A 22509-nucleotide genomic window follows, 5' to 3' on the forward strand; every position below is an offset into this window, starting at 1 on the left:
TTTTTAAGCATCTACCTTACTATAGAATTGATGTGAGGATTAAATGTGTAAAAGTATTTGGCATATAGTGAATGCTCAATAAATGATAAGTTACTATTAGCTTTCAAAATGCCTCATGCCTCCATGTCTCAGGCCTATCACCATTAAAGAGGTGTAACCATGTATCTGAAAGGTGGATAATGTTTGAGATGCTCTCTGCATCTTCATCTTGAGGCCTGAGGAATAATTAAATGCCCTTGGAAGAGGAGGAAGGGGTGTGTGTGTGTGTGTGTGTGTGTGTGTGTGTGTGGTTTCTCCCTGGGCTACCAGACTCTTGCTTTCAGATGATACCCCAAATTAACACAGTACCCTCAACTCTACTTATTCTTGCTCTTGAAACTGTACTTAAAACCTCCATCCAAAGGGATGACATTGATCTTAAGGCGCAAAATTCTGAAAACACTATGTAGTCATTCCCATATTTTTTCCCATTCCACTCTTAAAAAAAAAAAAAAAGTTAACATTTCAGATAAGCTTTATTATGGGGTGACAGATCTGAGGTTTTTAAATAGTGATAGAGGTGATGATAAGAGTGGTGCTTCATCCCTGTGATGGTTTGTTGAAGAGGGAGGTGGAGAGAGTGCAAGGAGTCATCAGCTGGAGTGGCCTTTGGCCCCCCACTTCAGCACCTACACAGTGCCTGGCATACAGTGGGCATCAATAAATATTTGTTAGCCATTTGTGGGTGCTGGGGGTAATGGGTAATAGAGACTTCCTTTGGGTACCATATACAGGAAAGACTGTCTTACATCTTATATGTCTGGAGTTATTGGTTCCAGTTCAGAGGTAATTCCCCAATCCCACTCCACCCTTCGGTAGCCCCTCACCCTTATTTTCTGGGAGAAGGCTGGGCCCTCTTCATTCAGCACCCTAAGCCCTTTTTCCAGGGCTATACCTTTTCCGTGTGGAAGAGAATGAGTGGGCATACACTCATTTGGGGAGGGAGATCATAGGGCCCTTCACTTTTGGGGTTCCAGGGTCTTAGAAATCTGGAGTCCTTCCAGACTGTGTGTCCTATCATGGATGTTCACTTTTAGAATCCCTGTCTTGTAGTGTCCTATTTTTGACCCTCGCCTCCCGTGTTTAAAGGTATTACTTCGTGGGTTGGGGGTCCCCAAGCAACTCGAGGGGATCCCCGCTCTGGGGACGGAGTGAGGCAAGGAGGCGGGAGCGGCGAGGCGGCGTTGGAGGTGGGGCCGCAGGCTCCCAGGGTCACCCAATGGCAGGGCCAGTCGTCAGCCGAGGCCACACCCCCGCCCCCGGCCGTGACCCCGGATCTTCCTCGCGCGACCCCGGTGAGGGGCCGAGGCCCGCGCATGCCTGCAGGAAGCCTACGGGCCCCGGGAGACGCGCCGCCCGCCGCCCCTCCCCTCGACGGGCGCCGGCCGTGAGAGGAGGCCCCGCCCCCAGGGGCGGCCCAGGCGGCGGACGGGGTGTGGCCCCCTCGCGGGCCCGCCCCCGCGGACAGCGTCCGGCCGCGCGGCACAGCCCCGCCCGCGCGCGGGGGCGAGCTTCCCGACGCGGCCCGGGGGCGGGGGCGGGGGCGGGGGCGGGGGGCGGGGCCGACCCCGCGGGCCCGCGCCTCCAGCGGCCCCGCCCCCTCCAGCAGCGCCAGCAGGTCCCCGTGGTTGCGCTGACGGGCGACGTCCGCGGGCGTGAGCCCCGCCTGGTCCCTCAGTCCTCGGGCCGCTCCCCGCGCCAGCAGCAGCTGGGCGGCCTCCACGGCGCCTTCCCGGGCGGCCAGGAACAGCGGCGTCTGCCCCTGCGGCGCAGGAACGGCGGGGGGCGGGGCGGTCAGGGGCGAGGCCAGGGGCGGGCCGAGGGCACACCCACCGCGCCGGCGCGCCCGGGCTCCCCGCGCCCCCTCGCCCTGTTTTGTCGTCTTAGTGGGGACCCCGTCCCGGTCTGACCCTGCCGTCCTGGGCGTCCTTGTCGGCTCCGGCCTGCAGGAGGCAGCGGGCGGCCCGGGCGTTGTTGACGGCGGCGGCCCAGTGCAGCGCGGTTTTTCCTGGGGGACGACGTGGGGACTGTCAGCCCGAGCCCGGGGACCAGACGCCTGCGTGTCTGTTTCCCACGGACTCCGGTTTTGGGCCGCGGGGCGGCCTCAAAGGCGGAAGCGTTGCCCGGGTGACCGCCGGCCGCAGGAAGCCTAGTGACGTCCCCAGCGCGCGGGAGGGACAATGGGACATTGTTCTGGGCTGGGCAGGGCCGGAGACCTCCCCGCCAGACCCCTCCCCCCACGGACGCTCCTTCCTCGGCCTAAGGCGAGGAGGTAGGCGAAGGGGCCCCTCCCGACACGGCACCGCCGGTTTACACCCAGAAGCTAGGTGACCGGGAAGCCCCCAGTCTCCAGTCGGTCCCTCGGGGGCTTCCGTTTGTGCATCTTACACCCCACCTGTGCCACTTTTCCATAGCACAACACCACCGTCTGCAGATCCGTACCCCATTTATCTCTGGCCCCCACATCTGCTTGCGCTGCAATCAGTTCTTCAACCAGGTCCTCCACCGCCAGCCTGGCGGCCAGCATCAGGGCTGTGGTCCCGTCCTCTGTCCGCGCATCCACCGCAGTCTGTCTGCTGCGGAGTAGGAGCTGGGGGTCCAGAGAGGGCCAGTGATTCTGGCATGTCCTGGACTGCTAGCTCAGGCCCGCCACTCCAAACCCATATTCAGCCATCTGTTGTTTCTCTCTCAGATGCCCAATCTCACATCCTCTTCCTCTCTGACAAACCCTAGGGGATGCTTTTGCTCAGCTTTCCGTACCAGTTTCCCTGTAGCGGCCCCAGGGTGCACTGACCTGGCAAACCTCCTGAGCATCAGCAGCCACGGCGGTGTGAAGAGGGGTGCGCCCTGCTCTGTCTGGCTGGTTGGGGTTGGCTCCAGCCTCAAGGAGGCGGCGGGCAGCGGTTGGCCGGCAGAATCGGGCAGCCAGGTGCAGGGGGGTCTCCCCAGTGCCCACAGTGTGAGCCTGGGGACAGGCCCCTCCACCCAACAGAGGTTCCCAGGGCTCAGGGCTTCCCAACCATGCCCCCTGGAAGGTCCTGGACTCCACTCCTCCACAGCAAACTGCTGACATCAGGGGTGTCACCCCATCTGTGGGTGGGAGACATGAGATTTGGGAGACAAGTCAATCAAAAAGGACATAACTGGGGAAGGAGGAGAACATGGAGGCTCAGGGAGTATCAGCCCCAGGTGTCAGGAAGCCCAGCTCTGGCTCTTGCTTTTGTGTCGCTTAAGTCAAATGACTTTTTTTACTTTGTGCTTCGGTTTCCTTGTCTGTAAAAGGACCAGTAGGCCTTAATTCTTTAACATTCCAAGGCAGTGGTTCCCATCCTTGAGTCTGTATCAGACTTACCTGGGGAGCTGGTGAAAACATGAATTCCCCAGTATCTCAGATTTCTGAGCCGGTAGCTCTGGAGTGGAGCCTGAGAATTTATATTTCTAACAATTTCCCTGGTGATGCTCATTCGTCTGTCCTGGGACCACACTTTGAGTGTCACTATTCTAAGGCAGTAACCCTAATTTTGGTTTTCTCAGTTCTAATATCAAAAGGCTTTCTGATTCTAAAAGAGTCAAAGGGAGCTTTCCTTTGCTTGGTCTGGGTTGGCTCACATACCAGGTCCACGGGTGTCCACCTCAGGGACATCCATCTCTGATTCCTGGGGAGGAGTCAGCATGGCTGCCTGGGGGAGCTCCTGACAGTCACTGCTCAGAGGCCAGAGCTGGCACTTGGAGGGTGAGGCCATTTCTTCAGCCTTAGGGATCAGAACAAGGATCAGTGAAGGAAGGTGACTTGTCCCTTCAACTCTGCCGTCACCTCAGGATCATTTCTGCCCCAGTGTTTTCAGCAGGCTCACCTCCTCTCCTTCCTCAGGGCCTGAGCACATCACCACTCCATCCTCATCAACTTCTGCCTCTGGCTTCAGGGCTCTGGAAGAGGGTGTTTGGGTAGAGGACCTTCAGGGTCCCCAGGATTTCCAGCAGCCTGCCTTCCTCTGTCTCCTTCCTCTGCCATCAACTTCTGATGATAAATATCTCCACAGGAAAGAGTCCCCTCCCTGAGCCCCTTTCCTCCTCACTCTTACTTGAGGCGGATGCTGTCTTCACCCAGGGGAGGCCGGCGTCTGCGGGGACCTGGCTGCGTTCGAGGCCTTCGAATGAACCCCGGGGGCAGCCAGAGGGCCCCATGCTCTCTGCGCCGCCTCCGGATGAGTTGAAGGACCAGAAGAGCCCCAAGGGCCAGGAGAATCACCCCGGCCACTGGTGAGCACAGCAAAGGCCAGGGAAGCTGGTTGGTGGGTGGTACTGGTGGGAGAGACATAGTCACAAAAGAGAGACCATTTCTGGGGAGGCTGGGTACTACTGTGAGACCTTTGGGCAAGTGCAGTGACTTCTTTCATCAGTGTCCTCATCTGTAAGGTGGTAATAATAATGGTACCTACCTCATGGCATTGTCAGGAGGATTAAATGAGTTGATAATTAGAGCAAAGCCTGGCATGTAGTATGTGCTAAATGGGTTAGGATTCTTCTATGTACTGTGAGCGGTTTGATGGAGGGATGATTGGATTTAGTAGAGGATAGACCAGATGATAAAGGTTAAGTATTTAGGGAAATAAGGAAGGATATTGAAGAGCAGCTGGGCCACGAGGAGATACAATTGGAAGAATGAGAGGTTCCGGGGGTCAGTCTCCACACAGAATTTTTGGGGTCCCTACAGTCCTGTGTCATTTGGCCTCCATTGCTGGTTCTGCCATGAAAGTCGGCCTGGGAGCAAAGTAAGGGGAAGTGTGTGTGGGGGTCACCTACCCGTGCCAGCACGAGGATGGGCAGCCAGCAGGGGTCCTGGCAGCAGGTGCTCCAGGGTTCCCACCGCAGCCATTGCGGCAAGGAAGCGGAGCAGGAGCCCAGGATCCCAGGGACAGCGGGATGCAGGGTGGTCAGGGCCACAGCGGGACAAATCCACACCCATCACCACCACAAACCTGTGGGGGAGGTGCCTCAGAGACCCCTGTGTTGGTCCCTGGCTCCCTTCCTTCCACCCGTTAAAAAAACTAATGTCCGCCCCATCCCTCTGCCCGGCCTCCTTACCCAGTGCTGAGAGAGTCTGTCTCTTTGCCTACAGGCTGTGTTTGAGGAGTTACTCTCTCCTGATGTGAAGGGTCCGGGGTTCCTCCCAGCTCCTCTTCGGCCTGGGCCCCAGGATAGGGATACACCATGTCTTTGCCATCACTATCCTTCCTTACCCAGAGCCCCACTCTCAGAGTCAGGGATAGCACCCGGGCCAGGGCAAGCAGCTGCTGGTCCAGGGCTGGGGGGCTCAGGACCACCAGCAGGGCCAGGGAGGGCCCCCATTCCGAACCCCCATCTTTAGGCCTGCAGTCACCCCCATCCCAGCCACATTCCGCGGTGTTGCAGCCTTTCTCGCAGTGTCCATTGTGGAAGTGATCGTGGCAGTACTGGTCATAGGCTGGACTGTGGGGTGAGGAGAGGGGGATTCAGAATCCCCAAAGGAACCTGACTCCCTTCCTCATTGCAGAGAGCTGCCTGATATTACACTGCCTCTAGGGCACTGGTTGCTAAACGGGGAAAGCTCTCGAGCAATGGGCCTAGGCAGGCCCTGGGTGGCAGATAGTCTAGTCACTCTAATGTCTGTGACACCTTTGTCTCCGAAGACTGTAGCCTCTCCCTGCCCTCCCAAGCTTTCTTATCTCCCTGAAGGAGAGACCAAGACCCTTCTCCCTCAGGGGTGCTGTTTGCTAGGGGAGATGCTCCATGGCACCTGGGCTTAGAGAGAGAGGCTTGAGCTCAGAGCTCCCACAACCTTTAGGGAGGAGCTCGGACAGAGGCAATGCCCTTCTTCCTGGTCCCCATGTTAAATATTGATGCTGCCCTATTCCCCAGGGCTGGACCCTAGTGTCTTATAACCCTATTGAGCAACGGTTATTTGCGTGGAAACTCCCCAGGGCTTGAGGCTGTGTTCACACTGAGACCCAGAGGCATCTGTGTTCTTCCCCCTGCCTCCCCCTGCCCTCCACCCACCCCCAACCCCAAGTCAGGGTTTCAGGCTCACGTGCAGGCTGGAGGAGTCTCACAGTCATAGCCATCAAACAAACACTCTGCAGAGTCACACTGTGGGTGGCACTGCCCATCCCGGAAGAGGAGCCAGCATCGGGAGTGGGAGGGGCAGCCTTTCCAGGGGTCCGGGACCCCCAGGGAGCAGTCTCCCCCATCCCAGTTTCCTCCAGGGCCGCTGCAGCCAGCGTCACAGGCCCCATCTCCACCTCTGCCCTCACATCCCCTTGCTCCGGGCTTCTGGCACTGGGGCCCTGGAGAGCTGGGAGGGCAGGAACATCGGAAGCCTGGGGGCCCCAGCCCAGGGATCTCTGAGCAACTGCCATTGTGTAGGCATGGAGAAGGAGGGCCACAGCCATGAGGAGCCGGTGGGTTCAGGCAGTCAGGACCCCCGTAGCCATCGAGGCAGGCGCAGCGGGGTGGGAAGCCAGGTTTAGGGGAGGGCAGACACAGGCCACCATGGTGGCAGTGATGGAAGCCACAGGAGGGGGCTCTGTGGCTGCAGGTGGGGCCCTCAAAACCCTGTGGAGAGGAGAGAGATGTTGGGGAAGCTCCTTGTATTCTTCATCCCCCGTCTCGCCCATGCAAAGGGTTAAGATAATTCAGAGGGTCCTAGAGTCTCATATCTGGAAGGGGCCTCAGAGAGCATCAGATTCATCACTTTATAGATGTTGAAACCATGGTCTGTAGTATTTTCACACAAGGACATACTACACAGTGGTGAAAATGGATGAGCCATAGCTGTGTGCAACAACTTGGGAGACTGAGCCCTTACAGAGCAGTAGTAATTAAACTGAGATTCTCTTCATCCTTGGACACAGTGTTATATACGTTTTCTCCCTCTGGAAGTAGAACAGGATGGAGGAACACAGAAGTACACATGAGTTACTGTTCCTGTTGTAATTAGGTTAGGTTTATAGGTGTTATGTTGTAAGGATAATATGAAGAAGGACATGAACAAACCAATGATGTTAGTGTCACGCATCTGAGGTCCATAAACACACACATACACACAGAGGTGAAAGACCTTATTCATGGTCACCCAGCCTGACTTTGGGGCCTTTCCTTAGGCAGTGCTTATGATTTCTGAAAATTCCATTCATGCTACCACTTGATCCTGCCTTTCCCCCTGAACTGCATCTGAAGAGTCGCTTACCACCATGAACAGGGGCTAGCTTTCACGGGTAATTCCCACTCCAGTGCTCCCTGGGCTCACCTCTAGGATCCCAGCTCAGGCATTCTCACCTGGCATCAGTGTTAGGGGCAAAAGAGAAGACAGCTTTGTAGACACTCACCTGGGGGCAGTGGCAGGTGAAACCCAGGGGTGGTCCTGCTGTGGTCTCACAAGACCCTCCATGGGAGCAGGGCTGGCTCTGGCAGGGGTCTGTCTCCACTTCACACCACTGGCCTGTGGTGGGGTGGGATTAGACCTCACACACTGCTTTGGTCAATGCTTCTTTCCTAGCTCATTCCTGGGAGTTGACCCAGCATTAACCTGCACAGGTAGAGGGATCCTGGGGCATGTTCTCTGGGGTGGGGTTTAGAGGCAGGGGGATGGACACAATGACTAGGTGGGGATTGTGAGCTCAGGTGTGCCACAGAGGTGCCTGTGCACACCCTCCCAGGCCTCACCTGTGTATCCAGGCAGACACTGGCAGTAGAAGGCATTGGCCAGAGAATGGCAGGCTGCAGTGCCTGTGGGATGGCAGGGCCGGTCCAGACACTCATCTACGTCTCCCTCACAGCGCAGCCCCACAAAGCCTGGAGGGCAGGTGCAATAGTAGCCTCCAGGTATGGGGGTACAGGTCCCATGGTTGTGACAGGGCTGGGACTGACAAGCATTGGATTCCTTTGAGCAGTTCTGTCCATTGTAGCCTGGGGCACACTGCCGGCAAAGAGGGTCAGACAGGGAACTAGTCATTTGGGCCGTCCCAACACTACGGGGGACCTAGCTCAAGATCCTTTGCCCTGTCCCCTCCCCACCTTCCAGTTCAAAACATCATTCAACTCACCATCTGTCACAGCCCTGTGTAGCTAACCCTTCCATCTCAACTCCATGATACACATTCAGTAGCATGCAACTTAACCCCTCCAGCAGCCCCAAAGCATCCTATGACACATTGCCACTGAGGTAATTTTTGGTAAGACCTCCCTCCCCTAGCCACACCTCCGCCAGGTTCTTTCAGGCTTTACTGATTAATTTGTAAGCATTTATTGAATGCCTGCTTTGTGCCAGGCTCTGTTGTAGGCACTAAGGATATGAAGAAATTTAGAACTCCTCCCTGCTTCCATGAAGTTCTCAGTCAACTAGAGGCAAGAGACCATGTATTATATGATTCTCATACACAACCTCATGAAACTCTCCCCCAAACCCTGCATGTGTCTTATCTCATTTGATTCTCACTTTATAGAAAAGTTGACTGATTCCTGGAGAGACTGAGTGACTTGCACAAGTCTGGTCGGTGGCAGAGCTGGGATGCAGCGCGAGTCTGTGACTTCCTAACCAGTACCCTGAAGCCTTCTGGGTTTGTTTTATACCACTCTGCCAGGGGGGAGGGTCATTGATGAGGTCTGTACCATGTGCTGAGTTCTTGCAAGAGCAAAGAGAGTGTGTAAGACACACTACTAGGAAAGCTTCAGAAAAGTGAAGAGAAAGGGAATTATGGAGAATCCAAGGAGTGGCCAAAGGGTTGGGAAAAGCAGGCGAGCGGGGTGTTTTGGGGATGTCTGAGGGAAGGAGTCTCAGGAAAGGGGAGGTAAAGCTGAGTATTGGGTACAGGGGTGTTTACTACTAATTAGTACCCTTCTTTTGTGTATGTTTGAAAATGCTCATGATAAAAAGTTAAAAAATAAAATTGAAAAGTTAGAGAGAATGCTTAGGGGATCTGCATCAGGCTTTTTTAATCCAGAGTCAGGGTTCTTTTTCTTTTTCTTTTCTTTTTTTCTTTTTTTTTTTTGAGATAGAGGTTATGGGGGAGACACAGTGGGAGAGGGAGAGAGAGGATCCCAAGCAGGCTTCAAGCCCAGCCCGGAGCCTGGCTCAGGGCTCCATCTCATGACCCTTGGATCATGACTGGAGCTGAAATCAAGAGTCAGATGCTTAACCCCAAAGTTGGGGTCCTAAGTATAGGCATCAGGCTACTCAGACTTGAATCCTAGCTTTGCCTCTGCTGCTCAGTGACCAGAACCACCAAAGAGAAGCCCAAACCCAGTCTGGAGAGAAGCTAGGGACATTCTCCTGAGGAAGGCACCTCTTGGGCACCATCCATTGGAAGAGGTATGGGGAAGGGCTGGAAGAGCCAGTAGATGGGGTGTGTAGGGAAGCCAGTAGCAGCTGGAGCAGAGAGAAGGAGGGTGGGGGCGGGACGAGATGAGACCTGAGAGGCGGGCAAGGCTGGGTCATGTGGGTTTTGAACTTCAGGGTCAGAGAGGTGGGCAGCCACCGAAGGGAGTGACAGGTCAACTTAAAATTTTCAACAGAGCACCCTGGTAATAGAGTAAAGGCTGAGCCTACAGGCCGACAAATATGGAGCTGGGGACAGTAATCCTTAGGGTGAAGGATTACTGAGGTAATCCTCAGGGTGCCCAGGTGGTATGCAACAAAGCCGGATGGAGCAGTGGGACAAAGGGTGAAGGAGGAAAGACAGAGTGGTGAAAGATTTAGGAGGCAAAGGGCATGAGCTGGTGGTGGGTTGGATGTGTGGGGTAAAGAAAGGAAAGGAGATGACTATATCACTGCCCTGCCCAGGTACTTTTCCCACAGCTGGTCCCCCCGGTCACCCCTCCCTGTTGTTCTTCTCAAGACCTGCTTACCTGGCAGAGATACCCATTGGGCTGGGCTATGCAGGTGGCCCCGTGTTGGCAGGGTCTGGACTCACATGGGTTTACCCTGTCCTGGCAGGTACTGCCTTGGAATCCAGGAGGGCAGTGGCAGAAATAGGAGGAGCCACTGTCAATGCAGAGGCCTCCGTTCTGGCACAGGGAAGAAGCTGCTGTGCCTGAGGAGAAAGGCAAAGAGGGATGGAAAAGGCTAAGTCGAGTGGAAAGGTTCTCAGGGGCCCCAGACCCTGAGCAGAGAGGCTCTTGGAGATCACGAACATTCTTGGGGTGGGTGGAGGCTACTTGAAGCCTGAGGACTCAGTAACTCCTGGTGCTAAAGAAGTTATAATATCAAGATCCCCCTCCTGCTTGTTCTGCCAGAATGGAGAGAGATGATCTCTTGTTAAGCTTATTAGATCATCATAAGCACCCATATCCTTGGTTTAAAACAAGTCTCAAGCAAGAAGGAACTCAAAGGAAACTTTAGGTGGAGGTTTAACTAATGACTTGGGTCTGTCCCCTGAATTTGCATCCTCTGATGTTCTCTTGCTATGAATCCCATTCCCTCACCCCACAGGAGGCTCCTTCCTGAGTTCTGCTCATGGTCAGCCTCATTTGGTTGAGGGAGGTATTCTTTCACAAGGGGAGTTGACATAACATCAGCGTGAGTGGGGAGCAGCTGTTGAGTTGAGTGCCATTGGGTTAAGTATGATCCACTCTGGTTGAGTTATGATGATAGTGACAGTTCAGTTGCTTCTCATTGAGTTGTGTCCCTGTGGTTGTTTCAACTGGAGTCTTATTGGCTAGACTGGTTGGTGTTGCTTGAGTTGTGTTGAGTTGTGTTAGGCTGCCCTGAGGGTTGAGCTGTAGAATCACTAATAGTGTTTGTTCTGTGTTACTTTGAGTCTTAGTTGGTTGTTTTGGCCAAGTGTTGTGTGTGGATGCCTTTAGGGCTCAGGTAGAGGGGGACACCCTTCTCTCTTTGTTTGCTCCCCACTTGGTCCTTGGGTTAGTACCTTGGCTCAGAGCAGCCTTCTGACAGGAGGACAGTGGAAGGTTGCAGAGAGGCCCAGTCCATCCTTGGAGGCACAGGCACTGGAAGGAGGGCCCAGTCTGGAGGCAGTAGGAATTGTGTGGACAGGGCTTCTGGGCACATAAATCCATCAGAGTCTGAGGTTTGGGAAGGAGCATGAGACAGAGCTGAATATTATGTTTTTAGGCCCAGAGATGGTCTTCTACCAGCTTCTCAAAATCCTAAGCTCTCAAACTCTCTCCTGAATGGTCTGGGGCCAGGTGATAGCACCCCTACCCCGCCCTGGTTTTCTTTGATGCCCACATCCCAGAACAGTCTCTGGGATCAGAGATTCTTTTGTTCCTCCTATTCCTTGCAAACCTCAAGCTGGACCTCCACTCCCAAACCCCCTTTCACGTGGGTACATCTTCCAAGCTCCCAGTTCTGTCTTCTAGTCCTAGAGACCCTCCACTAGAGCCCTCCAGCCACCACCCTCCTCAGCACACTTGGCTCAGCGCCCCTCCTCACCTGGCAGCTGCCTCCCGTGTAGCCAGGGGAGCAGAGACAGTGGGGACCCTGAGGACCATCTTGGCAGGTTGCCCTGTTCCTACAGGGGCTGGAACAGGACAGACACAGGGCACAGTGGGAGGAAGTCCAGGCCATCAAAGGGGAGGGAATGTGACGTGATGGTGAGATGGGGAGCCAGGAAGGGAGGCAGCGTGAAAGGATGTGGGGTATGGAATGTGAGGTAGCCTCTCCAGAGGAGATGGAGAGGCAGAGTGGGGAGGCCAAGGGTGCCCTCTCTTCCTCTAGGGGTCTTTGCTCACTTATCTGCGCAGCTGGGACGGGTCCTTTCCTCACAGTGGGGGCCCTGGAAGCCCGCAGCACAGAGGCAGGAGGAGGTGCCAGGCCTGTTCACACAGGTACCCCCATTGAGGCACGGGGCTGGAGAGAGGAGGCTGTGAGGGGTTGGGTTCCTTGCCCATAACCTGGCCTGTGACCTCAGTCACACCACACACAGGACGTACATGCCCTCCCTGCTGGCCACATCAAAAGAGCATCCCATAATGGTGCTCAATTAAGTTTTTCTTATAGCATAGACACACCCTGACCAATTTCTCTGTCCCCTGTGGCCCAGCTGAAGGACTCGGCAGGCACTCACCAGAGGCACAGTGGTCAGTGCTGGTCTGACAGCGGGGCCCAGTGTGGCTTGGAGGGCAGGTGCAGGAATAGCCCCTAGGGCTGGGGCTACAGGAGCCACCGTTGAGACAGGGCCCTGAGTGACAAGCTGTCACCTCCTCGCTGCAGGTAGGGCCTGTAGGAAATGAGGAGGTTCTGAGAAAGGGAACCCTCTTCTCTCTTGTCTTTTTCTACCTCCCTCTCCTTCCTTTTCCTCATCCCCATCCCTGTTCTCTCCCATCCAACCTCTTTTCTCACCACCTCCTGCACATCACCTGCATTCCCTGCAGTCTCTGTTCCATTCTCCTTGGTGGTGACCAAGACCCAGAGTCCTTGGACACATGTCTTTACTGCTCTTGGTTAGAGAGTAGCCAGCCCAGAATGCCTGTGGTTTAGGGAGGGCCTCACCTGTGTGGCCTGGGGGGCAGGTGCAGTTGTAGCCAGAGGGCTGGGGATGGCAGGTCCCCCCATGGGCACAGGGCACGGAGATGCAGCCTCCCAGCTCTGCTTCACATGCTGGTCCTGTCCAGCCCACATCACACACACATGAGGATCTGGTCATAAAGAGAAAGGGGAGAGTTTTTCTCCTAGTGTTTTTCTCTATCCCCTCCCCATTGGTCAGCTCCCTAAGACCTCTTGTTTTTAGCCCTGAGACTCTGGCTCCTTTCTTCATTGGCTCTGCACTCAGCATTGTCCCCCTTCCATACTATACATGTGAACATGTACATATGTCTCTCTTATAACTTGTTTATTGTCTGTCTTTCCTCATTAGAATGAAAGCTCCATGAGAACAGACATGTTGTCTCTTGTTATGTGTGGTTCCCCCAGTGCCTTGAAAAGTATCCACACATAGCAGGTGCCCAGTGTTTGTCCAATGGATGTTGAGTTGACCCTGGGATTTAGTGCTTTTCTTTCTGCTCTCACCGCCTACCCCTCTGTTTCTCCCGTGATTTATGAACTCCCTCCTCCATGGGATAGCACTCACTAGTTGCGCCTTCATGTTGGCTGTGACCTCAGCACTTTGCCTTCTCCTTCCTCTTCCCTCTTGGTCATTTCCCACCAGCTTGCCCCTCACTGTCTGTCTTCTCCTGCCCTAACTGAGGAGGACCCACAGGATAGTAAAAATGAGGAGGGGCTGGAAGGTTACCTCTGGCAATGTCCATGGTGGCAGGTGCAGTTGTCCTCAATGGGGGCACACCCAGGGCTTCCATCAGGGCAGAGGCAGTGGGCCTTGTCCTGGCATTTTGGCTTGGGTTGGCACAGGCTGGGAGCACACAGGGGAACCTCACAGAGATGACCTGGGGTGGGGAGATGGGTCAAAGAGAAAACAGAGTCCCTCCATATCCTCAATGGGACCAAAGCCACTTCTTACATATGACTTGCTTACTCCCCATGAACCTGTGCTTCAGTGGTTCCCTGCTCCCTCAGGCTAACTTCCTCAGAATGACACACAGGGCCCTGCATGACATGATTTTCCTACAACTGCTGTGCTCCTCAGTTTCACTCTGTTGCACCCTAAACTGAGGACGTTCTGTGGTTCTTAAATGGGGATGTGCTTTTCTTCCGTCCACACCTTTGTGCATCAGTTACTTGCAGCTAAAACATGCAATCATTCTATTTTGACAAACTCCTACCCATTCTTGAAGACTCAGCTTAGCCATCACCTCCTCCGTGAAGCTTTCTCATCTCTAGTCTGGTTGGCTGGTCCTTTGTGCTCCTTTTGTATCCTAAATCCTCTCTCAGAGCACGTCTGGGCCATTGCCCACAAGAGACTTCTTGGTCTCTCTGCACTGTATTTAAAGCCAGTTGAGAGCAGCTTTCTTACTCTGCTTATATCTGTGTGGGGCATAGGAGACTTAATACGTTCTTGCTAAGTAAGTGCACAGATGGCTTCCTGTTTCTGAACCCTGATCACACCATTCCCCTGTTTGGCCCAGTTTGGGTTCTACCAATGACACCTGCTGTCAGCACTCAGGTTGCATAACTCGGAGGAGTTCCAGTCTCATTTTCTTCTCACATCCCAACTCTCAAATGCCCAGCAATAGCCTCTGCTCCACCCCAAATGGGCTCAACTATCCTGCCAGTCCTTTCTAACGCCTCCCCTGCTGACCTGTGAAGCCAGAGGGGCAGAGGCAAGAGAAGGCTCCGGGGAGATCCAGGCAGCTGGCTCCAGTGGGGCAGGGGCCACTCAGGCACTCGTCCACCTCTGCCTGACAGTGTGGGCCTTCAAAGCCTATGGCGCAGCAGGATGGTCAGAGGGCTGCATGCAGGTCTGCCCTTTGCCCCCACTCTCCCCTCCAGTGTGTGAGCTCTGGTTTACCTGGGAGACACTCGCAATGGAAAGATCCAGGCTGGTCCTGGCACTGACCCCCATTGGCACAGGGAGAGCTTGCACACTCATTGATGTCTTCCTCACACTGGGAGCCTGTGAATCCTGGTGGGGCAGGGAGCAAGTCGGGAGAGATTGCAAAGTTCTCTCTCTCTCTCTTTCCTTTCCTTCCTTCCTTCCTTCCTTCCTTCCTTCCTTCCTTCCTTCCTTCCTTCCTTCCTTCCTTCCCTCCCTCCCTCCCTCCCTCCCTCCCTCCCTCCCTCCTTCCTTCTTTCCTTCCTTCCTTGCTTCCTTCCTTCCTTCCTTCCTTCCTTCCTTCCTTCCTTCCTTCCGACTTTCTCTAGAGTTAATAGGGAGTTACAAATAGTTGTGACTGAGCTATATAGGTATGATTTCATGGATTCAAACAAGAAATTTAGAGTCAATACTGATCTTTAGCCTTCCATTTACATATACAGAAATAACATTGCTACAAATTGCAATGGAGAGAATCTTGTTTCCAATGGCTTGGTTTGGGGGTTCGTCTACATGTTTCATTATATAGTGAAGGCACCAATTGGGGGCTTCTCAAGTAGTGATTTGGGTTTTAGTACATTAACAGAGCATAACTTGGTGGCTTTGTTCTTCACATAAATAAAGAATAACTGGATATTTGTGTCAATGCTGAAAATACATTGTATCAAAAGCATAAATGCAAGTCCTGGCCCTTCCCCTCAACAGAGTGAACCTGGAAGGCTTCCCAGAGCAGACACTTGGAGATGCCAGCAGGATGATGCTCAGCCACCTGCCAGCTGTGTGACTTTGAGCAAGCTACTCAAGCTCTCTAGGCTCCAGTTCCCTCCTCTGTAAAAGGGGAATAATGCAACCTATCTTATGGTGTCATTGAAAGGTTTAAACGAGGGAATGCCTGAAAAGTACACAACCAAGTGTAAATAGTAATGGAGTAAATAATCAAGGAACATCCATTATCATCATAGCAGGGAACAGAGGGATCCGATGAAGCTGAGAAGGAAGGCCTGGGGCAGTGTTTGCTGCATCCAGGGTGACCAGTGCCAAGACCAGCCCAGGATCCCTAGGAACAGGGAGAGCCTACTGAGGACTCTGGAGGAGGGCCAGAAAGGGTGGTTTAGGTAAATATGCACTCACCGGGCAGGCAGACACAGAGGAAGCTGTTGAGCCCATCGTGGCAGTCAGCCTGGTTCAGGCACGGAGCAGAGGCACACTCGTCAGTCTCCACCTCACAGAACTGCCCTTCTAGGCCTGAGGACATGGAGGTGTGGTGTGGGCTGAGGCTCAGCTGGGTTGGCCTGACTGGGCCGCTCACCCATTCTGCCTAGGAGGCCTGGGTTCTAGAACCAGCATGTGCCCCCGTCAGGCAGCCCCTCCCAGGGTGCTCTCTGACTGCGGGCTGGGGAGATGAGCCTGCAGTCCTGCTACCCTGCTGTGTGAGGCTCTGCCTTCTTCAGATATAAAGGCTCAGGGAGCACAGCACCTGCTGGGGCCTGTGGGAGCTGCAAGGAGGTAACTTTTGGGGCCGTTCGCTGCACAGAAGGTGGGCTCATCCGGTGGGGCTAATGAGCCTGGAAGTCCTCATGGCACAAATGAGACAAATGGGTATCTGCTCGAAGGGGAGCCAAGCCCCTTGTTCTTCCTGAGCAGGCATTTGGGAAGCTGGTTGGTCCCAGATCTGTCCTGCATCTTTGGGCTTGTCCTGGTATCATTCTCACCCTGACCCGAAACTGGCTCGGCCTCTAGACCTCAGCTGCCTCCCGCTTCTTGCCTGGGACATCTTGGTAACTATCCCTGGCCCTTGGATTGCTCGGCAGTTTTCTCCACTTTTTATTCTGGATGCTGCTCAATTGAGGAAGGCTGTTTTGTGTAGTGGCTAAATCTATGGAAGCCCTGGGCTTGAATCCTTGCCACGTTGCTTACTAGCTGGACAGCTCACTTAATCTCCCTGTGCCTCAGTTTCTTCATTTGTAAAATGGGCACAGCTAAAATGCTGACCTCATAGGATTGTTGCAGAGATGACAAAATGCATGGAAGATGCTTAGGTGGTACCTGGCACTAAGTAAGCTAGTATTTTTCTGGTTTCATTCAGCTTCCTGATATTGGCTCTGTCTCTGTGTCCCTGGGGAGAACTTTTCCCCTCTTAGAACCAGCTTGGAGGGACACCTGAGAGGCTCAGCGGTTGAGCGTCTGCCTTTGACCCAGGGCGTGATCCTGGAGCCCCGAGATTGAGTCCCCACATCGGGCTCCCTGCATGGAGCCTGCTTCTGCTTCTGCCTATGTCTCTGCTTCTCTCTCTGTGTGTCTCTCATGAATGAGTAAAATTAAAAAGAATAAATTGTATATAGTTCCTAATTCCAGGATTCTATAATGCTCTGGGCTGAAGGCGGTGCTAAACCACCCAGGCTCATTTATTTATTCTTGAGAGACACACAGAGAGCCATAGAGAGAGGAAGAGACACAGGCAGAGGAAGAAGCAGGCTCCATGCAGGGAACCCGATGCGGGACTTGATCCTGGGTCTCCAGGATCATGCTCTGGGCTGAAGGCGGCGCTAAACTGCTGAGCCACCCAGGCTGCCCATAAATAAATTCTTTAAAAAACAAAACAAAACAAAACAAAAACTAGCTTGGAGGTAGGTGCAGCCTTGTGGCATTTATTTTTCCTCTTGCACCAAATTGAAGCATATAGTCTTTGGGATTTTAAGGGTCTACTCAATTACTACAGGGGAGAGTTCCTCTGATTAGGAGGGACATTCTGAGTTGGCATGAGCAGAAGCTGCTGCCATGCTGCCCTTTCTCGACCAGCTTCTGTCTACAGCGGACCAGGCTGTGCACTTTACATGACCATGAAATGAATGCTTCCCCCTCACCCCCAGACTTGAGCAGTGCACAAGCTCATTATCATCTGTGGCAGCCCTTCTCCTAGGAACCATAGGTTTCCCGGAGATTTTATCTGGGGCAGGGAGATGAGAAGCATTCTTTGGTAACTGACCCCAACTAGTCTGGGGCTGTTTGTGTTCTGCAGGGGTCATGTCTCGTGGGTTCAGGATTAGTGCCCTGTGTCCTCTACCCAAGGCCCACTGCATCTGGTACCTGGTGGGCAGAGACAGTGGAAGGTGGCGAGTAGGTCCAGGCAGGTGCTTCCGGGGTGGCAGGGCTGGGACAGGCACTCATTGTGATCAGCCTCACAGCGGGAGCCCGTGTAGCCAGGGGGACAGAGGCAGTTGAAGGAGCCAGGGGTGTTGAGGCAAGAGCCGCCGTGTTCACAGGGACTGGGGCCTTGCTGGGCTGGGAGGAGAGAAGAGTCAGGAATCCACAGGAGCCCCTAGTGGAAGGGCAAAGAGGTCAGACTGCCAGGGAAGGCATGAGGGCCAGAGTGTGGCAGGGGAGAGCAAATCAGAGAAAGAGCCAGTGTCTTTAAGACAGAGATGAACTAACTGGGACCTGGAGGGCTGAGCATTGCTGTGAAGACCGTGCAGGGAAGAGATGCCAGATCCGGACAAAATCAGAAGAGAGATGGTTATATTTTTTGTTTGAAAGACAATTTGCAGAGGCTGCTTGGGGGGCTCAGAGAGGATCTGATGCGGGGGTGCCTCACCCATCTGACACTCATCCAGGTCCTGGTGGCAGGTGGGCCCTGAGTAGCCAGGTTGACAAAGGCAGAGTGTGGAGCCTGTCAGGGGGTTGGTGCTGCACTGGGCTTCCCCGTGGCATGGCTGGCTCAGGCACATGTCCTCCATGTGGCACAGGAGTCCTGGAGGGCAGGGTGGGCATGAGGCTCTCGGGGCTGCTTGGAGCTCCCAGCTGCCCTGCTGGTGCCTCTCGCGCTCGCCGTCTCTACCGCCAACTCCCATGCCCTCTGGCACACCTGTGCGGCCAGGTGGGCAGAGGCAGGAGAAGGAGCCCACGCGGTCAATGCAGGTGGATCCTGGGGCACAGGTGGCAGCAGCACAGTCATCCAGGTTCTCTTCACAGTCTGTGCCTCCCCAGCCACTCACACACACGCAATGGAAGCTGCCAGCCGAGTTCTGGCAGGTACCCCCGTTTCTGCAGTGAAGGGGACCCTGGGTCTCACATTCGTCCACATCTTCAGAGCAGTCCCAACCTGCGGGGGGCAGGGTAGGAAGGGGACAAAGGCTGGAGCTGGGAGTCCTGTGAGGAGGGGAGGCCGGGGCTGACCATCTGGGCCGCAGGTGCCATGGGCCTGGCTTGCACGACTCACCTGTCCAGGCCTCTGGGCAGCGGCAGGTGTAGGTGCTCAGCCCATCCTGGCAAGTGCCCCCATTCTGACACTCATGCCCAGCACAGTCATCTGGGTTCACCTCACAGCCTAGGCCTGTGAGACCTGATGGGGTCATGAGATTAGCTGAGGAAAGGGGACCTCCCTACCCAGAGAGAGAGGCTGCAGGTGAGGACACACCTTGGGGGCAGAGGCAGAGATGGAAAGTGGAATCTCTCCCTGGAACCAGCTGACAGGTGCCCCCATTGGGACAGCCACTAGGGGGGCAGGGTCCTGGCTGAAGCTCACAGTGCGGACCCTCCCGCCCAGTAGGGCAGTGACACCAGAAAGATCCCAGGGTGTTATGGCAGGAAGTGCCCTTGGGGCAGGGTCCCGGGTCCAGGAAACACTCGTTGATATCGTGTTCGCAGGCATGGCCCTCGAAGCCAGGTGGGCAGAGGCACTGGATCTGGGGGTGTGTGGCCAGACACACTCCTCCATTGATGCAGGGGTTGGCTGAGCAGAAGTCCTGAAGCTGGCACTGCTCACCTGAGGCAGAGGACAGAGGGGGCTGCCTGTAGTTCTGCACAAATCCCAGCTCATCTGAGATAACTCAGCTCTCACTCTGGATTATCTCTGTGTCTGATTTTCATGTTTCCTTCCATTTCCTCCCATACCTGCCTTGCCCTGCTTCACCACCCCTCGCCTCGGATTTGCCATTCTGGAAAATAGAACATGTCGTTGATGGTGGGGATATGGCAGATTGGCCCTACCTGAGCAAATCTGGGTCCTTCTAGTGGGGACCTTTCCTTGGTGGGGAAGTGAAAAGCACCCGGCCACTGTAGGCAGGAGACTTAGCACTGCTGTGCCACAGGCTGTGCACCCTCAGACGGTTGTCTGGCCTCTCTTGCCTGGGTTCCCTAATCTTCAGGTGGCTACAGGGTTCCAGATAGTGATAAGGAGCCACACCTCTCAGCCATTTGCACCAGTGGCAATGGCAGTGGTGGCCCCTGGCACTGAGCTATGTCAGTGCCTCCTGAGCATCGCTCCCTTTCCTCCTCTCAATGACCTTATGAAGTGTGGACATCAGCTGACAACCAAGGACGTAGAGAGTTAGTGCAAGGGCACAGGTCTCATCCATGGTGAGCAGGCACCCAGACCTGGGGAAGGGCTGCCCAGAACCCCTGCTCCAAGCATAGGGCTGGGCAAGTTGCCACTGTGATCCTTCTTGTCACACAGCCTGGTCTCTCATGCCCAAGTCCTCAGAATTACCTGACAGTTAAAAAGTCTCCATGCCTGGGCGCAGCCCAGACCCACTAAATCAGCCTCTCTGGGATGTGGGCATCAGTATGTTTAGGGCTTTCCAGGTAATTGCTGTGCCTCAGCAAGTTTGAGGAGCTCCCTTCTAGTCCACTGCTCACAGAGCACTTCCCTACCCATGTGGCCTTCACTGCCCTGTCCAGTCCCCTCTGTCCTGGTAGGTCAGAGGAGCCTTCCTCTCCTGAGGCCCTTTGCTGTTCTGCACCCCTGCCTACTTCCTCAGGCTAGCATACCTTGCTCCTGCCCCCCCTCCCACTTTCCCCACATCCTTGCCCCAGGGCTGCACCCTTCTTCCCAGGATTGACACCCATTCCTCTCTCTGGGTCAGAGCCCTTCCACCCTCATTACACTTCCCACCAGCACATCTATCCAGGTGCTGCTCTGGGCTCCCACTCCTCAGAATAGAGGCCATCCAGATGACCAAAATGCAGAATCCTGGAGGTTCCCCTCCCCCACCTTGTGCTGGGTGTTAACCCTCTGGCTGCTGGACAGAGGGGCCAGGGAAACAGGCCAGGGTGGTGCGCTAAAAGGGGCTATGGCAGGAGACATTTACGGACAAGTTTGGAAAGACTTCAACATTTTAACCATCGGTGCAGCCATGCTGGTGAATGTCAGTCTCAGGTAAATCGTCAGCAAGAGTCAGCTTCTTGATTCGCACAGCCTCTGTCCTCAGAAGGGCTCCCTGTATCTCAGACTCCAGCTCTATCTTTCCCAGCCAGCTGCTCCTGTCCCCCCCACCACCCCGCTTCCCCCTCAGTGCTCACCTGTCCATCCAGGCAGGCAGGAGCACTGTGGGCGGCCTGAGGCCTGGATGTGGCAGCGGCCCATTTTGGAACAGAAGGAAGAACAGGGGTCCTTGAGAAGAGCCTGGCACCTCTGGCCGGTGAAGCCAGAGGGGCAGGTGCAGGAGAAGCTGGGGGCCAAGGGAGAGGGAAGGCCAGGGGAGCCTGGGAGGGCAGGAAGCAGGGCTTGGCAGCTGCCCCCATTCTGGCAAAGCTGGGCATCCTGGCAGGGGTCGGGAAACTGGCAAGTCTCACCCAGGAAGCCAGGTGCACACCTGAGCAGGGGAGGAGAGAGGACAGCTTACTCACTGGGCCCTCTTTGCCTTCTCTCCCACCTTCCTCAGAGCCTTTACTTCCTCTCTTTCTCCTTCCTTCCCAGTTCCCCCTCCACCCTGCTCTCCTTCCCCATTCCAGTCTCCCAGTCCCAGGAGGCACACTCACTGGCAGGTCCCTTGTCCCTGAGATAGGCTCAGGCAGGTGCCTCCATTGGCACAGGGTTCTGGGGAGTCCCCACACGGCAGCACTAGGGATGGAGATGAGGATGGGATGGGCCTGGGGAGTACTGTGCTCCCCATTTCCCCCTCTGGGTGCTCTGGAGGGACCTGCCTGTAGCAGCCCGACCCGTGCTCTCTCTGGGACCACCACCTCTGTTCCTGGTCCCCACGTGGTGCTCTTGCCCCAGTGCCCCCCCCCATCCCAGGCCCAGGCCTCTAGATCCTCTTCGCTATTAATCCCCACCCCCTTTCCTGTTTATCCTCTGGCCTCCCAAGCCCAGGCCTCCCAAGCCCAGCCTCAGGACTCCATCCCGGAAGCCCTGACAACAGGGCTCAGGAGGGGGCCCTGGGGACTCCAGGAAGGTGAATGGCTGAGACGTTGAAGGGATTTCCTCCCGGAAGAGCCCAGCATTGAGCCATCCGGGGGTGGGGACAGCTGGACTGGGGAAAGGGACTTGGTCCTAGAGCCCTTGACCTTCCCATGTCTCCATCTCTTGCTTTCTTGTCATCGCCTCCCCTAGCAGGTGGTCAGTTTTTTCCCTCTTCACCTCCTAAAAGCCATCTCAAGAGCCCCCTGTCCCAGCTGGGTTCTCTCTGGGAGTGGGCACCCTCCTAGCCATTCCTCTGACAGTTACCGCCCCTGGCTCAGGCCCCAAAGCCTGTTTGTGCAGCTCCGGTGGCAGAGTCTGCTCTCCCTGCATTGGGCAAGGGGGTGAAACTCTCCTCCATCCAGTGTCCCCTCAAAGCACCAGGTTTGGCCCTCTGCCCCCAACCCACTGACACCCTCTTAAGGAAGGTGGGTCCCCTCACTCTCCCACCCCATTGCCTCACCTCTGGTCTTGACGACAGAGTGACACAGCAACAGCAGCAGCAGAGAAGGGGGCTGCATTCCAGAGCCCCTGCCCCAAACCCAGATCCCCTCCCACCTCCTCAGGCAAGGACTCTCAGAGCCCTCACTGGGGAGCTACCTCCCCTGCTCCCACAGCCCCTTCCTCCTCCTCTGCCTGAAGCAAGCCTCACGTCTGAGCTGTTTCCTGAGTCACACAATGTCCTGGACACCCTAGTGATGGGAGGGGGAGGAGTGGAGGAACATTGAGGGGGATGAGGGAGGGGCCTTCTGTCCCCAACAACCCCTGGGGACCGGAGGAATGGGACTGTGTGGTGGTAGGGCAGGTGAGAGGAGGGGAGCACAGGGCTTGGAGTGAGGGGGCTCTGGGTTCAGCCCCAGCCCTTCTGTT

The 22509-nt window shown here is 55.3% G+C and overlaps 1 protein-coding gene across 2 annotated transcripts; it reads right to left on the reverse strand.

Annotated features, from left to right (window-relative positions):
* Window positions 1-496: 496 nt before the first annotated feature.
* Window positions 497-22248, reverse strand: NOTCH4 (notch receptor 4). 2 transcript variants are annotated; one of them, XM_055330585.1, is made up of 30 exons: window positions 22103-22248; window positions 21033-21052; window positions 20760-20802; window positions 18877-19224; window positions 18679-18801; window positions 18325-18561; window positions 18055-18210; window positions 17550-17744; window positions 15594-15707; window positions 14439-14552; window positions 14229-14351; window positions 13266-13416; window positions 12527-12672; window positions 12102-12254; window positions 11767-11884; window positions 11468-11555; window positions 10944-11097; window positions 9922-10106; window positions 7741-7993; window positions 7404-7516; window positions 6107-6630; window positions 5125-5508; window positions 4843-5018; window positions 4122-4341; window positions 3894-3966; window positions 3653-3791; window positions 2834-3129; window positions 2482-2629; window positions 1950-2047; window positions 497-1801 (listed from the first exon to the last, which is right to left on the reverse strand). In XM_055330585.1, exons 1-30 carry the CDS (start codon window positions 22158-22160, stop codon window positions 1097-1099), a joined length of 5655 nt encoding a protein of 1884 aa, XP_055186560.1. In that variant the 5' UTR covers window positions 22161-22248; the 3' UTR covers window positions 497-1096. The 2 variants fall into 2 exon arrangements, with proteins under 2 accessions (XP_055186560.1, XP_055186559.1); XM_055330584.1 differs by adding an exon at window positions 21219-21300 and having other exon boundaries at window positions 20760-21052.
* Between the last annotated feature and the right edge of the window lie 261 nt (window positions 22249-22509).

This window comes from Nyctereutes procyonoides, unplaced genomic scaffold, assembly GCF_905146905.1.
Source record: "Nyctereutes procyonoides isolate TBG_1078 unplaced genomic scaffold, NYPRO_anot_genome, whole genome shotgun sequence".
NCBI classification, from domain to species: domain Eukaryota; kingdom Metazoa; phylum Chordata; class Mammalia; order Carnivora; family Canidae; genus Nyctereutes; species Nyctereutes procyonoides.

What these genes read in the sequence shown, in the direction of transcription:
- NOTCH4 (XM_055330584.1), bottom strand. Translation starts at nt 22,160, where the DNA reads ATGCAGCCCCCTTCTCTGCTGCTGCTGTTGCTGTGTCACTCTGTCGTC. An exon ending in GCCCTGAGGAAGGAGAGGAG is followed by an intron (nt 3,792 to 3,893) that starts GTGAGCCTGCTG and finishes CTGATCCCTAAG; the next exon opens with GCTGAAGAAATGGCCTCACC. An exon ending in AGGACGCCCAGGACGGCAGG is followed by an intron (nt 1,802 to 1,949) that starts GTCAGACCGGGA and finishes CCTGCGCCGCAG; the next exon opens with GGGCAGACGCCGCTGTTCCT.